Genomic DNA, 16,606 nt, shown 5'->3' with positions numbered 1-16,606 from the left:
AATGCATGGGAACAAAAGTTCTTTGGGGTCCTCAGTGACTTTTAAGAGATAAAGGGGTTCAGGGACCAAAAAGTTTTAACGAATACACTTGCCCTCTGAGCCTGAAGTTCTTCATCTGTAAAACAGAGGGAAAATCTACCTAACAAGGTTAGAGGGAGTATTAAATTAGAAAAAATTCTGAAAATCATCCAAAACAGTTAACTAGCACTAACTAGATGGTAGCTGTTTTATTGTGATAATTATTTGGCTTATTTATTTACTTAACCAATGGATCCCACTGATTAAAAAAGAAGAAATGGCGTTTGGAAGTGGCAGCCCACAAGAACTCTCTAGGCCTCTGAAGCGTTTTGTTTGGATAACATACATATTTTTTTCTTTCTCTTCCAACTCCTTCTATAGATATAATTTTAATTTTAAAAGATTTTCATGTGAATATGTGAATATACTTTCTCCAGATGATCACAGCATCCATAACTTCCTGGTCCAGTTCCTATGTTTATTTTACCTTCTCACCCATCTAGGCATATAAGTTGCTCATTACCTACAGCCCATTACCTCCTGGGTATGGGATGTGCACAAAATGTTAGCCAATGATCTTTAGAGAATGCACTGAAAATGACAATACTAGCTCCTGGCACTCGGCAATATTCAAAATATAAAATTACAGTTACAGAGAGTGGGCGCTGCCCATTGTACTCTCCATTGGGTAAAGTGTCCTTGAGATAACTGATCTTTATGCTCCTAGGAGGGAGCTTCTAACCCCTGGAATTTTCCTAGTGTCTCGATTATTCGTGGTGGAACCTCCAACCACACCTGGGTTTATGCTGCTGAGGTGACTCATAGTGAGTCCCTTGCCAGAAAAAGCATCCATGTGATTAGAGGGTTGGGGCCTTGAGCTACATGATGTCAGCCTGGTCTACGGGGAGAAGGGGGGCTGAAGAGTGAGTTCACTCATGTGGGCGATGATTCAATCAGTCAAGCCGACACAATGAAACCCTAATAAAAACTGTACAGAGGCTCAGGTTAGCTTCTTGGTTGGTGAACATGTTAATCCCCCTGGAGGGTGATGCACCCTGAACCCATGGGGAGAAGAAACAGAAACTCTGCATTTGAGATCCTCCTAGACTGTGCCCTACATATTTCTTCACTCGGCTGGTCCTGATTTGTGCACTTTAAGATAAATTGTAACTGTAAGTAGAACATTTTACCAAGTTTTGCTAGTTGATCTAGCATATTATCAAACCCGAGGGGGTCATAAGACCTATCCCAAATATACAGTCAATTGGGTGGCCTGGGGACCCCTGAACTTACAGCTGATATCTGAAATGAGGGCTTCCCTTTTGGGGACTGTGTCCTTAACTGGTGAGTTCTGAGCTAACTCTGGCTGGTTAGCATGAGAACGGCATTGCAGTATTTGCTGTCATTTTCCTCTTTCCCCTAATACAAGAACAAAGAATCCAAGACTCACTTTGCCTTTGTCAAAATAGGATATGATTTCTTGATACAGCTTCTCTTTAAGCTCTTGCTGGGTATAAACATAGTAACTGTCCCTCTGAAGCAAATGGGGTACACATGGCTTGTCAGACCACTGAAAAGCAAACAAAAACAACAAAAAAGATTAATACATGTGTCATTTAATTCAATTTGTTAAAGGAGGTTAATAAACGTTAAAAAAAGTTACAAATATTTTTATATATCTGTGACTCATCCATATTGCATTTTAGATTATTAAACACAAAAATTGCATACATACACACATACGCATGCCACCTTCAAAACAAGTGCCATGCCGACTGCTGAATGGACACACACTTGAGGAATTTCCATGAAATTCGGGAACAAGGTGAGCTTGCCAGACAGCACAATTACTGCTGTACAGACAGCACAATTACTGCTGTACAGTCGCAGTCAGAAAAAGGAAAGAAATCAGAAGTATAAAAATGGAAAGGAGGGGGTATAACTATCACTACATACAAATAACAATTGCATTCTTCACCATCAATGGCCTCACAAAGGTGCCAACTGAAAAACTGCCACAAGTAGAGAAAATTCATTAGGATTAAAAAACTGACGTATTTAGAAATAATTTAGAGATAGACCTCACATAAATAGATAACCATGCTGAAGATAATAGAAGAAAAAACCCCAATAAGGATAAATCCAAAATGATAAAATATCTGGGCACAACGTAAATGTACTTAATGCCACTGAACTGTAGGCTTAAAAATGGTTAAGATGGTAAATTTTGTTGTGTATATTTTACTATAATTAAATTAAAAAGAAAAAATAGCTAGGAATCAGCATAAGAAGGAACATATAAGACTTCCACACAGAAAACTTTGACACATCACAAAAGGGCAAAACAGCGGACTTGAATGAATGGAAAGTCAGAACATGGTTTTGGATAAGAAAACACTATTTCATAAACATGGAAATTCTTGCTAAATTCATTTTTTTTAATTTCATGATTTCAAAGTCTATAAAATAAACCAAAAAAGAACAGGTAGGAAGACCATGAAAAAAGAAAAGCAATGCAGAGTAACTACCAGGCGGTAAAACATAAAGAATTAATAATTAAGAGTGTGGTACCGGTCCATGAACAGAGACCCATGAAGAACTATATAAAATCGAGAGAGAGACTCTTCCCACCCCATAAAAGGATTTAGTATATGAAAAAGAAGGGATCTCATACCAATGAGGAAAATGTGGACTATATTTATTATACATCTCTATTTAGTAGCTATCTGAAGGAAAAAAGTATCCATATCTCATATCTTACTTTGCCAGGGCAGGAGAGTTTAATTTTTCTGAGCAGCACAAGTGAAAAGATCTATGGTTACAGACACCAGGATATCTTTCTGATTATCTCACAGTTAACAAGCCTTCTTCCCTAATCCACATACAATAAACTTTTTAGTGCCCCAGACTTGGATATGAATTGTGAATGGCTGCCTTGGGGAAGTGCTGAGGCAGAAGACATCTGTTTTAGTTTATAACACTTCAAAGAGTATACATGTATAGTGTAAAATAAAAATTAATTTATACAAGAAAAGGGCAAGAATTGCTAAGGGCAAGAATAGAGGCGGGGAGATGTAACAGGAGGCAACCGTAATGCTTGAGAGGAGAGACAATGGTAGCTGGGACCAGGACGGCAGCAATGGAGGTAAGGAAAGCGGAGAGAAAAGAAATGAAGACAGGATATCAAAGAGATATCTGCACTGCCATGTTTGCTGCAGCATTATGCACAGCAGCCGAGTTATGGAAACAAGTGTCTGTCAATGGATGAATGGATAAAGAAGATGGGGCATATATATGTACACTGGTATATTATTCAGCTACAAAAAAGAAAGAAATCCTGCCATTTACAACAACATGGATGGACCTGGAGGGCATTGTGCTGAGTGAAATAAATCAGACAAAGACAGATACTGTGTGATCTCACTTATGTGTGGAATCTAACAAAGCCAAACTCATAAAAACAGAGCTTTAGAGCAATGATTACCAGGGATTTGGGGGTAGAGGTGTTGGGGAGATGTTTAAGGGTACAAACTTGTAGCAAGGAAATAAATAAGTCCTGGAGATCTAACACACAGCACAGCGATTATAGAGTACAACACTGTATTAAAAATTTTGAAGTTGTCAAGAGACTAGATCTTAACTATTTCTACCAAAAACCAAGAAATGATAATTATATGACATGATAGAAGTGTTAGCTATGATGCTAACCATATCGCAATACATAATAAATAAATGTAATAAACCAATACTTGTACACCTTACATGTACATGGTGCTATATGTCAATTATATCTCAATTAAAAAGAAGTGGACAGCTTAAGGGCAAGTTTTTAGACAAAGGGTCCACAATTCTTGTTGGTGGAGAATATGGGAGGGGGTAAATAAAAGATGATGACAAGTATTCACCTGAGCAACTGGGTAGACACTGGTGCCCCTTAGTGAAATGAGAAAGAGAGGAAGGAATGGATCGAGAACAGTGGGAAATTGGAGCTTCTGTTACAGACATACTAAGTCTGAGTTTTCCATCAGTCATTCAAACACCCATGTTGAAAGAGCAGTTTACATGTGAATCTGAAGTTGGAGGAGTAGTCAGAGCCAGAAATAACTATCTGGGATCCATAACGTATAAATGTGTTTATATTCATGACACACTATAATTTTATTTACTAAGACAGCATAAATAGGAAACTACTTCCATGGTACTCTATTCATTCACAACTCATGTCTCTACAGTTTTACAAACTATTTTACATATATTAATCGGTGTTTCTTCAATTAGAGTGTCAATTACTGGGGCCTGTAAGTTATGCTCTGCTTCGTAAGGATTTTAAAATAAATGATGGCTGACATTTTCCCAGCCTTGATCTGAAAATTAGCCGCTTAGAAGGTATAAAAATATTCTTGGATGAAAGGCTCTCCCTTGAATAAGGATCTTTCCCATCAAAATCACGAAGCATACAGGACTGGACAGTTGACACACTGCATTTTGTCCTCGTCCCTGTTGAAATGAGCAGCCCTGACCCCCTCACCTGCAGAAGCTCAGCGTGTAAGAGCAGCGTGTAGGCGGCTTCCGTGTAGTTCTCACAGTCTCGGTGCAAATCCCGCAGCTTGTACAAGTATCTGGGAGGAAAGGGAGAAGGGAGGCATTTTGCTGCTCAGGAGCTGATCCAGCATTCGGCTCATCCCACAACTGAACCACATCCTGCTTCCCTTCCCATCTCTTCTCCCCCTACTCCTTTTTATTGGGCCAAGGAATTCCTTACTTCCTGTCTTCCCATTGCTTTAACTCTTGGTGCTGCTTTCTGCCTGTGTGGCTTTCCTACTCCATCTACTTCATACTCTTCGTGGAAGGCAGTGGTGTTTAATTAATTTATTTTACGTTATGGACCCCTTTGGGAAGCCAATTAGAGCTATGGAATCTCTCCCTAAGAAAATGCATATATTTTATGGCCAAACTGGTTCCATGTTCAGGGATTCCTGGATCCCAAATCCTCCTTGGCAGAAGGTGAATTTTCATACCTCCCCCTGTGCAGCCTTTTCCGATCGCTCTGGCCAATGCCTTCCATCCCTCCCTGTAATCCGGACACAGTCCTCCCTATGCACTATCTTGTATTGTACTTATTTGTAATATCTGTCTAAAGAGTTTATCCTTTTAGGGAGTGGGGGCACAGCACATACTTGTTGGCATCTCTCATAGCAGCAAGCACCGTGCTGGGGCTTAGTATTTGCTAATTGAAGAAATAACTAAAACAGCCATGACATAAATAGCAAAAGCAGAAATTCCCTTCAGCTTACCTTATGTATATGTCCTCTCTCTTCTTTTCTTTATAAAAATTCTACAAAAAAAGGTCACAAAATGCCAATGTAAATCAGGAGTTTTTTGACTAGCTTGCCACGGAAATGGCCACATAACTACTTTTGCGTTTTGACAGTGTTACTTCTCCAAAGAAATAAACTTTCCTTTAACAAATACTGCCACGGGGAAAGGAAGCGACAGTTTTATAAAGAAGATAAGTTGGAGAATTTTTTTAGAACCATGCTTCTGTGATAGGAACGTTCTAAGGGAACGTTCGATCGCCAGCTTCTGCTCAAGTCGATACTCTGCTTTCTCAGGGGATCGGAGTGGCAGGTTCCTGGTTTCCAGAAAGTAGGGGAACACACGGTGGCCTAAACCTCTAAGGTCTGTGGTCCCCATTTCTAGGGAAAGGCAAGACCGAAGAGTCTACCACCATGAGGATATTAGGCACTGATGCTCTACTTATGTTCATCTGTACTTAATAATTCCAACAATATAAACGAGACAGAGAAAGAGTGAGGATGGCCTTCAGAAAGAGAGTTAAGAGCTTATGTTGCATTTGCCATCCTAATTTTACCCTCAAGGTCTGTGGCTGCTGATATCTGTAAGTCCAAAGCTGAGCTGGCTGTTCTGATTAGACTGAGCAGGACAGACTCCATAAAGATGGTGCCGGGGTTGCTTTGTGTCTGTGAGATCTACTTAGAGCTGAGCTGTGGGGCGTAGGAGTGGCCTGGCATCACCTTCTTGCCATCCCAGGAATTTGGCACGTACCAGCACGTTAACGGTACAGCTCATCCGGTTTTCCTTGCTCTCATCATGCATGATGATGGTTCTGTAGTCCAAGAGATTCTCTAAGAGGCTGCTGACCAGGAGCGCAAATACTTCTCCAGAGCTGGAGAGGTACTTATGTTTCCGGCAATGTTCTAGAAGCCTGGAGGGTAGAAGTAGAGACAAATGCCCAGGTCTCATGCTGTCATTCCAGCACCACTCACCACCTATAAGCACTGTCCAAGGTCCTAGCAGCAGGTGGCGCCAGACTAGGCAACACACATCCTTCACGTAAGTTAATCAAGTTATATGCTGTCTTTAGAGCTTTAGCTCAAGTCCCACCATCACCTAGAATCCCAGCCCACAGTGCTCTTCTTTGGACTTCTATTTGTATTTTTTGTTTGTTTTCATTTTTTGTCAATACTACACAAATGAGAATCTTTGTCCAAAAGGTTTGTGTAATGCTATTTGATCACTCTACTCAAGTTGAAAGAGACTATTTTTTCTGTCTTTATTCTCCCTAAAGCCTAGCACGCTTCAAGGCATCCCGAGGACACTCTGGAAGGCCTTGCATCGATGCCCAGCCCAGAGGAAAACCTCGGAACCTAGCATACATGTAGACACACGGCTCTTCAGTTAAAAGTTTATTTTCAGAAATAAAAAAAAAAAAAATGCAGAGTGATAAATAAGACTGAAGCTAAACTTTTGGTCTAAATTCTTTTTCTTTGGACCTAAATAGAGCAAAGCGTCTATAGGGGCTTCTTAGATTAGACAATTAGAAGAAAACTTGGAGAACAAGAGAAAAAGAGAAAGAAATGTATTCAAAGAATTAGTCTAGGATCTAGGATTATTTTTAGCCACTGGAGATTTGTGCTTTATATTTTTCTGAGTTAGTAATCCAGGAAGAATGAGGAAATAAAATAAGATCTTTATGTGAAAAATCAGCTATAGATTTTTTTAAACGAGTAGTTTTTCATTTGTCAATACCACGTATGTTTGTATGTGTGTGCAATTTCTCCATTAATTCCTATATAAGATCAGAACTGCAAAAGTACTATGTGGGAGGTTTGAAGCCTGCGGATCTAATGGAAGCAGGATAAAAAGATCAACAGTCTTATTATCCATTAAAAACAAAATAAGAAAGATTTCTGGTTCTTTAAAATACAGATGAATCATCAACTCATTTCTGAGTACCCAGTGTGCTGATTCCTTAATAAAGTCTTTAAAAAAAGAAAAAGGTGGGAGCTCTGTCCTCAAGCATAGTCTAGTATACAACACTCTCACAAAACAGGTGAGTAATGAAACCACCCAGGCACCCACCCAATCAACAGGTGACACAGTTAATCAATATCATAAAAGTTCAGAGAAGACATGAAAGGAGTAGTCTAGAGTACTTATAGCCCTAGATGACGGGAGGATTTGAAAATAATAGTAACAAGCACAAACACCAGAGTAGCTGACATTTATTCAGCATGAACTCTGTAACAGACACTATAAGAACACATCGTCTCATTTCATCCTCATCGCAAAACCAAAATGTAGATTCTATGATTCTAGATTAAAAAAAAAAAAAAAGGCGTTGGATAGGTTAAGCCACTTGTCCAAAGTCAAACCCCTAGAATGTGGGGAGAACACGATTTGAAGTTTAATCTCTGACTCCAACATGCAATCATTTTTAATCACTCTTTTTATACTCTAGTTTCATATGTGCAAAGGAGAATTTAGAAGGCCAGGGCATGATGGGTGAAGGCCTGTGGGGCTTGAGCGGGTAGGGCATAGGGGTGCGAATGTGAGCGCAGAGAGGGAATGAATGTTGGATTGGGGGTGGGTGACGGGAGGGCAGTGAAAAGGCCAACATGGCTGGAGATATTACTGGTTTTCTTAGAGGTCACGTACAGGGCATAAGATATTTTAAAATGTGCAGTGGATCTTGACATGCTTCTTACCTTACCTTTTAAATTGTTGCTTTGAAGACATAATTAGAGGTGCTAGCACTTCTGATGAAGTTCATAAATTGAAACACTGGGCAAAATGCCATTGCTTCGTACACCTCTCCCTCCCTCCATCTGCTCTGTTCTCGGTGGCTGGGCTGGCCAGGAAAACACAGACATTTGACTCACATCGGATAAACAAATGTCAGCAGTGGATGGTGTAAACTTCACTAACCCCACCAAGAACCATTAGTGGTGGCAACCCTAGTGATTCTGTAACTACTCTATAGGTCTGTAAAAAGAGCAGAAGCTTGTTTTTCTCCATCACTAAATAATGCCATCAACTTGAGGTTTTGTTTCTGAAACACTCACAGTTTTTCCAGAAGGACCTTGTACTGTTCATCTCCTCTGCCTCCTTCCACCTCTTGGTCCAGCTTTGTAATCAACTCATTCTCAAACTGGAAGCAGAGTCAGAATTTCACAGGACAATAATGCCAACCTTTCTAGATTTGGCCTAAACTCTTTATTAAGTTGTGAATCATTTTCAACATATATAGAGAAAGATCACACTTCATATCATCCATTAACAGTATACGAATGCCCTAAATGTTCTAAAGTAGTCTCATGCTACTTTGTCCTTCGCTTAACATTTGCAGAAGAAAATTACCCAAAACATTATTTTCCTATTATAACTATGCATATAAAAATAACTTCATGATTCTAATTTTCTATTTTACTTTTGGTTATTGTATAGGTCTTGGCAATGGGATTGCTACTCTCTAATTTTGCAGAGCTTCATTCACGGCTGCAAAATCTGCCTTTCAATGTTGATATACTGTATAGATAAGAAAAGTGAAACAAAAAAAATGTATCAGGCAAACTAGGGTCTCTAACTAGAGACCTCTGCATCATTCTCTCCCACTGCCTTATTCTCTCAGCTGTATTGCAAGATTAAAATTAAAATTAAAATGCATGAAGTCAAATTTTAATTATCCAGAGACGGAGGGCTGCTTTAGAAAACACATGTAGCAAAGGGGTCACTTCTTGGCCCTGGGTTAGACTATCTGCTTCTATTTCTAATTGCTTTACAAAATGAAATGTAAAAAAAGTTTTTAGATCAACTTTGATTTGTATGATTCAGGCTACAGCTTCTGTATATAGAAAGAAAACAAATAAGAGTTGACTATGTGCATGAGTAAGATTATAGGTCTACCACCTCTTACCATATGGAAATTGCCATTTCCACTGAAATTGAACTCACACTGCATCATATCAAAGAAAATGGGGATGGTGGCTTTCCGAAGCTCTACTTCGGGGGTCAATGTGACCTCCAGAATGGGACCCACCATGGAGGGGATGAATTTGATTTTGTGAGGACCTGAAATAAAAGTAAGGAGGATATTACAAAATGATTTCACTGGAAGTAATGGGTTACAACCTTCCTTGACAGGGCCCATAAGAAAAGAAAAAGTTTATGTGGGTAAATCAACTCAACTCAGAAATGAGTGACTAAATATCATATTCTGGTAACATGTGGATGTCGCCAAGAGACCCACAAGTCAATGTTCACTTCCAGACACACAGACAAATAAATCTCAAGAGTTACTGGAATTAAAATAAAAAACGAATTCATTATGGTATGCTTATCACACAGGAGCTGCGCGTGGGCCTGTTCAAGGTCATAGACTCACCCAGGTTATACCACATGTCCCGGATCCTAAAGCCGATTTCTTTTCTCATGTCCCCATATCTAGGAAGAAGATCATAAACCAAGAAAAAGATTTTCAGTGGAAACAAGTATATATAATAAAATGATGAGAGGAATAAAAATAGCCTGTGTTGTTCTAGGTCACATTTAAGGCAGGTTGTGAGGCGAGGTCACTTGAAGAGGTTCAGTTGATGCCTAAACAAGCCCCCACAGAACTAAAATTTCTAGCCTTTAAATGCTAAATTTCTCAAGTCATTTTTAACTACACAGCCTTTGAGCTTCCCGCTCTCCGTGAGCTCTGAAACAGATCTGAGATGAAAGCAATAAAAGGCTTCCCTAAATCCCTCGTCACTCTTGCACATTAGTCCATTTTAAATTCTGAGCCAGAAATCTGGAGGCCATGTTTAGGTGATGTGGTCATCTTGGCTTCCCTGCTGAAATGACTGAGAGGTATGGCAATGGTGCCAAAGGAGCCCGGAGTAGAACGCAGCACTGTGCCTGCAATTTGGACAAGCTACCAGCAGAGGAACAGCTGTTCTCGTAGATAGGAGCACTGGCCAGCCTCCTGGCCTCTCCACTCACCGATTCTATAAAAAGAATGTGATGGGTGATGGGAAAATGAATGGGGCCTTGAGAAAAGAGGCCTGAATGTGGAGAAATTTGAGGTCTGTTAAATAATGAGAAGACCCACTTCACTAACAACATGGTGGTGGCCAGTGAAAAGTAATTTCTATGATACTAAAAATCCTGCTCTGAATACAAATGGAAAAATCACCTAGCCAATCTTAAGTTTAAAAGGACACTTACTTTTTTACAATTTTGGTGCGCTTGGCTTGTGAGAAGGTTTCAAGCTGAAGGGACTCATGGGTGAGAAATGCTACTGCCAAGTGGAAGTAATTGTTCCAGAGCTGTTCAAAATTAATTGCATGGGTGAAAAGAAATGGAAAATAACATCAATAAGGGTCATTATAAAAGTGTCGCATGGTAAAAAGTCGCTTGCCAGAGATTAGTAAAAAGAAACAAAATAAAATCCATGAGACTTCTTTTTCTTTCTTGTGTTTCAATTATTCAGCCCTGAAAGTTTTAACACTTACTATTAAGCTTTAAAAAAGAAATCCAAAGTATTATATTTGTCTTTACTCCTGAGATAAAGGCAAACTGCTGCCGAGAAGCATACCTATTTATAGTAAGCAGTTTGGCAATATGTATCAAAAGTTCTAAAATTCTGCCAAATTTTTGAACTAGTAAATATGTCAGGACTTTATCCTGGCAAAATAAATCATGGGTATTTAAAAATATTTAGAACAAGGAAGGCCCTCACAGTGCTATTTAACTTAACGGAAAATAGGAACAATTTAAATGTTCATATGAATTTGGTTAAATAGATTGTGGCCCAGCCATACAACGGACTATATTCAGCCCTTAAAAGTACCATGGAAATATTTAATATCATTGAGGTCACAGAAAATGTTAATAAAGTAGATTAAGAGATTACCAAAAAAATACACAGCTTGATTCCATTTTGGCATATATAAACATATACCAATAAACATTTATATACACATATGTACATATTCACGTTTACACTTATATGCATAAATATATAGATAATTGTCTCTATTTATGACTCTCTATCTTTAAAGTTCTACAGATACAAACAAAAGCACATGACACAGCAAAAGCAAATCACCAACAAAATGTATGCTGGAACATAAGCTCCATGACATCAGGGACTTTGTCTGCCTTCACCAGGGCCTGTGATATAAATACTCTAATATTTGTTACATGAATGAGTGAATGAAGATGGAGCTAGTGGTCACCTGTTTTGCTGTCACTCTGGACTTTCAAGCAAGTGTACATATGAACCGCTCTTTAGAAACTAAACCACTTGTAGGTAGAGGAACATCTGCACGCCCGTCTGCAGGGCCGTGTGCGTAGGTGTCTTTGGGTTATGTTAACAGAAGAAGGTAAGGCAAGCTCTCTTTCAATTTTCTTGGTTTTGCTTAGTTACATTTTCTACTATTACTTTTTTTACATTTTTTTACATGTATTAATTTTATAGAAAGAAGAAAAAAACCCTATCTTATTGTGTTTGGAGGACAGAATGATGAGACTGTGCTTTAGGAAAGAAGAAAAGACAATTTTTCTTCATCTGAAAATGATGAAATCTGAGGTGATGTTTTCTAAAATAAGAGTATTCTCTTGCTTTGGCTGAGCATTCAAGGAACATCCTTGGTGAGTGGCATGCTTACCTGAAGTTCAAAGCTTGCCTGATCCATGAAGCACCTTGTGAGAACCTCAGCAAACTGATTTATAGCACGGAGGAAAACCCTAGGGAGGAAAACACAGGATAAAGAAGGCGAAGTCAAGCTCATTGAAACACTTCCCATCTATGTTGCAAACCAAAGCAAACCAAACCCTGACTTGGCAACATACGACCTATAGATCAATGTCCTTAGAGACCAATGACAGAGCACAGTTTGCAGAGGTCACTGAAGGTCAGGCTGAAGAACAGACTACAAGCACTGTTCAAGGCTGCATCACAAATGAGACAAGCCAGGTCTCCTAAGCCTCAAACCAGGGCTCTTTGTATTTTATTAAGACACTTCTGTTTCAAAGTCTAGGATTTCTGGAGCAATTTTTTCTCTAATCTGTATATAGTTGGGAAGGGATTTTTTTTTTTTTTTTCCATTAGGTATCAGGGTGAGGTAGAGTGAACGATAATGCCTCGAATAATGATTTACTTTATTCAGCTCTTTAAACATAATATATGCATTTAGTTCATTTCACTTCCATTTAACAAGTATTTTTTGTGGGCCAGCCACAACAAAGCACTGGTTTAGGTATGGGCTTGAAGGAGCTGGTTCCTGTTCTTAAGTTTCCAATTTGAGAGGGGTCATCTGCAACCTGTAACTCTAACCCTGACCTAATAAAGAACATGGGAAATTCTATGAGGAGATATCAAAGAGGTCTGGACAATCAGAGACGATGGCATCCAGAAAGGCTTGCTTTGGTGATGGCATCTGACAAGTACCCTTGAGGAATGGGTGGCATGCTGACGACCAGAGATGAGAGAGAAGGTATTGCAGGTGGGAAAAGCAGCACAAAGGAAAGCACAGGCCACGTTCAGGAACCAAGAAGAGGCCAGTTTGGTTGGAGCGCACGCTGTATATAGAGGGAAATAGTGAAAGATAAGGTTAGAAAAGCGGGTGGGCCAGGCTGCAAAGGCCTTGACTGTCAGGATGATGAAGACCATATGGAGCCACTAAAAGAGGCCATGGAGAGCTGATGCTGACAAGTCACATGAGAATGATGAGCAGACCAGAGAGAAGGGAGTAGACAGCCTGAGCTGCAGCAACCGCAGTAGGCCAGGTGAAATCCAGAAAATGAGCTAGGATCCTGGAAGCGGGAGGATCCTTACTTTACAGATGATGGATCTGAGGCAAAGGACTGAACAGCACTTCACGGAAGTTAGTTATCAGACCCAGGCACAGTGACCCTTGGACAACACGGGGTTAGGGGTGCTGATCCCCCTGTACAGTCAAAAGTCCGCACATAACTTTTGATTCTTCCAAAACTTAACTACAGTCGGCCCTCTGTATCCCTGGGTTTCACATCTGTAGATTCAACCAACTGTGGATTGGAAACTATTTCCGACGCGAAGTTGGGAATCCGTGGAAGCCTTATCAAAAACAGTCAATTAACACATATTTTGTATGTCCTATGTATTACATACTGTACTATTACAATAAAGTAAGCTAGGGAAAAGAAAATGTTATTAAGTAAACCATAAGAAAGAGAAAATACATTTATGTATGTATTGAGAAAAATCTGTGAATATAGAACTGCGCATTCCAAACCTGTGTCGTTCAAGGCCACCTGTACTCATGGTCAGATGCCACTGGGCCCGCCACAGGCAGTCTTACCTGCTCTGAGTCATATTCATGACCATCCAGTCTTTGGCACAGACATTCTTTCCAATCAGATCCTTAAACATGATAAAAGTTTCCATGAGGAAGTCCTGCAGAGAACGAAGGAGGAATGGCTGGATGAAAACGGGGTTCCATTTCCTAAGTCTCTCCCCCAGCACGTGGCCAAGAAGGAGCACTACTTCGGAACCAGATGTCCCTAGTCCATAATAGCAGCCTAGCTTTTCAATACAATTTTAGGGATAACAAGGCATTTTTACAGCTATCACATGATTTGATTTTTACATCCTATACTTTGATGAGGAAGACAGGATGAAAAAATTGTCCACATTTACAAGTGATAAAACTGAGACTGTGAAAAAGTAAACAACTTGCTTAAGGTCCTAGAAACCAGGAGGCCAAAGAGCTGGGAAGAGAACTTGGAGTTCTGGACCCCAAGTTTAGAACTGTAATCTCTTTGGTCCCGTGCTGTCAAGTGTCGTCTGAATGGATCTACTGCCCTTAAAATGAATTCACCAACAAATGTGAGAAAACTGATACTTCTAATAACTCTGAGTCAAATTCTTCTTCATTTGTTATTAGAACAGAACAAAAATGCTATAAATAGAAGTAAAATCATGATTTTTCCTAGTTCAGGAACAATACCATGTGTAGCCTGGGAGAAGGGTCCTAAATGGTCTTTAAAAAAGAGATGATAGCAGTGGATCACGGTGACTATCATGAATAATAAATAAATCCAGTATTGGAAAAAAAGCTATGCTGCTGAAAAGGGGGTTATGAGCAAAAAGTAACTCAGAAATAGAACAACTGGACTAAAAAGCAAAGCTAAAAAGTTTTAAAAGTTTTTTTTATTTATTAGTTAATTTTAGACATTTTCCACTCAGATTCTTAAAATGAAAATACAGTCCAATTTCTCTAGCACTAAACTGCACGGTTCACATAGCAGAAAGAACACGGTGCTTGGGAGGCACGAGGCCCGGGTTCTATTTCCGATGCTACTCTTTCAAGCCTCAGGTCAAGTTGGTTTCAACTTCCCGCACTTTGGATTGCAAATAGCACAGCAATGGGAGAACTCTGGCTCTCGAATCTTCTTGCTGGTTAAATGGAGAGTCAAACTTTCCTATTCTCAATTCTGAAACCATAGACATATTTCATGAGTTTCCAAAGTTTTCATCTTACCTTTTAAGTGAGCCAACCCATTTATTTACTCTTCTATTAACTTTTTCTCGCAAATCAACAGGAATTCATGGTTTGTGGAGCAAGAATTAAATTTAGATGCCAGTTACCCACTTCTGACGCTGCTGACTCTACATTCAACTCCCGGTTATCTAAATTCATGTGAGCAGTGATGGCGTAATTAAGGCAATTCAGATAATCACAGGCCTCATTCTCTACCACTTCTCAATCTTTCAAGTGATCTACTCAGAAGGCAACATGAGAGAGTGAGAAGCCAATCTACTGAAAGTCAAAAGACCTAGCTGTACACTGCAGTTCTGCCACTGAAGACCACAACCCCCTCACTGGGATAATAATCCTCTTTTTTAATTAGATAATAAATAGATAAAAAAAAAACTAGGAGAAGAGCTCACCATTGTTCTGGGAAACAGGCGTTAAACCTATTTTTGTGCTTACCTAATGGAGCCAAATTGTCAAGTTTGGATTTAGTATAACTTCCCTTATTCTACTAGCTTTCTGAAGGAAATTTGAAAAAAAAGTCACCATTTTTATATTAATTTTATCTTAAATTACAATAATAATAAAGCTATTATTATACATAGCTGGTGTCTGTAGGCACTAACTACATGCCAAGCACAAAGTTAGGTATTGTCCATGTGTCAATTTAATCAATACCCACTCACATTAACTTTTGAGGTAGATATTGCCTTACAAACAAAGAAACTGAGGTTTAGCGAGGTTAAATCGCTTGCCCAAAATTACACAGAAGTGAAAGAGCCAGAATTCAAATCCAGATCTGGGTGTTCTAAAGCCTGTGTTCTAAAATCCACTACGCCATCTGCCTATGGAGGATGCTCAGCTTCTCTCTCTCCCTTCCCCTCCTCTCTTCCTACATTGTCTTGCACCTGGGCTCTGCAGGCACACCGTCACATTGCTATAGGTTCCTGTGCCGTGCTGCCTGCTAGAGCACATCCTAAGTGGAGGCCTAATATAGCATTTATTAGTTATATTAGCCAAAGGTCTAACATAGCATTTTGAGAGTTCATCGATGGACCAATTATTACTACTAATAATAAACAGGACTTTCTCTCCAATTCCTTGTGTGTTTTCCATTTTGGGACCTCACAGAAAGGAAGGTGATTGGCAAGAAAGGAGCTGGATATCCTTGAGTGTACTGGCCATTGACTATCAGTATAATAGAGGCAGAAAGTAGAAAATCTAGAGCATAAAGAATACTTAAATATGCATGGATGATGAGAAGTTACTGAGAGCAAAGCCTAGTGCAACACGGCATCGAATTGCTGATGCGGCTCCTTGTCCTATGGTCCCATCTTATGGCACCTCTTATGAAGGTGTCATAAGATGACACCTTCACCTTCCCTGAAGGTGTCATCTTATCTTGAGAAACAGCCTACTGTTTCTCAAGATAAGATGACACCTTCAGGGAAGTTTCAACAGTCATTAAAAATTTCCTGAAGAAGGATCTTGGGGAGCAGCCAGAGGCCTAACTTGGCTTCTCAGGCACCTTCGGTTGTATGCTTAATAGCAATTGTGAGAACAATTTTCTTTAAAGCAAAAGAGAAGGGAATATTTTCAACTGAAGATAACTTGCAAACATTTTAAGGGGCAAGTATTATCTTTTCTCATTGTCCTTTCCAGGGAATATTGAAAATGATGACTTCGACCATATCTAAGAGGACTTTGCACACCTCTGCCTCTTAAAATCCTTGCCCCAGTATGAGTAACAATAGTTTTTGAAAATGAGACACTATCTTCTTGAG

At 39.5% G+C, this 16,606-nt stretch overlaps 1 protein-coding gene across 1 annotated transcript in view; it reads right to left on the bottom strand.

Annotated features, from left to right (window-relative positions):
• DOCK5 (dedicator of cytokinesis 5) overlaps positions 1–16,606 on the bottom strand; it is a 166,112-nt gene that overhangs the window by 32,840 nt on the left and 116,666 nt on the right. Inside the window, exons 28-37 of the mRNA XM_011360348.2 lie at positions 13,647–13,741; positions 11,973–12,051; positions 10,528–10,628; positions 9,704–9,762; positions 9,236–9,390; positions 8,385–8,470; positions 6,085–6,244; positions 5,313–5,353; positions 4,547–4,637; positions 1,469–1,588 (exon numbers count right to left, since the gene is read on the bottom strand). Of these exons, the coding sequence (XP_011358650.1) occupies positions 1,469–1,588; positions 4,547–4,637; positions 5,313–5,353; positions 6,085–6,244; positions 8,385–8,470; positions 9,236–9,390; positions 9,704–9,762; positions 10,528–10,628; positions 11,973–12,051; positions 13,647–13,741 (987 nt within the window). The remainder of the gene's footprint in view (positions 1–1,468; positions 1,589–4,546; positions 4,638–5,312; positions 5,354–6,084; positions 6,245–8,384; positions 8,471–9,235; positions 9,391–9,703; positions 9,763–10,527; positions 10,629–11,972; positions 12,052–13,646; positions 13,742–16,606) is intronic.

Source organism: Pteropus vampyrus, unplaced genomic scaffold (assembly GCF_000151845.1).
Source record: "Pteropus vampyrus isolate Shadow unplaced genomic scaffold, Pvam_2.0 Scaffold53, whole genome shotgun sequence".
Classification (NCBI taxonomy): Eukaryota; Metazoa; Chordata; class Mammalia; order Chiroptera; family Pteropodidae; genus Pteropus; species Pteropus vampyrus.
The sequence above is the reverse complement of the archived record's forward strand: the minus strand, read 5'-3'. Positions and strand labels throughout refer to the sequence as shown.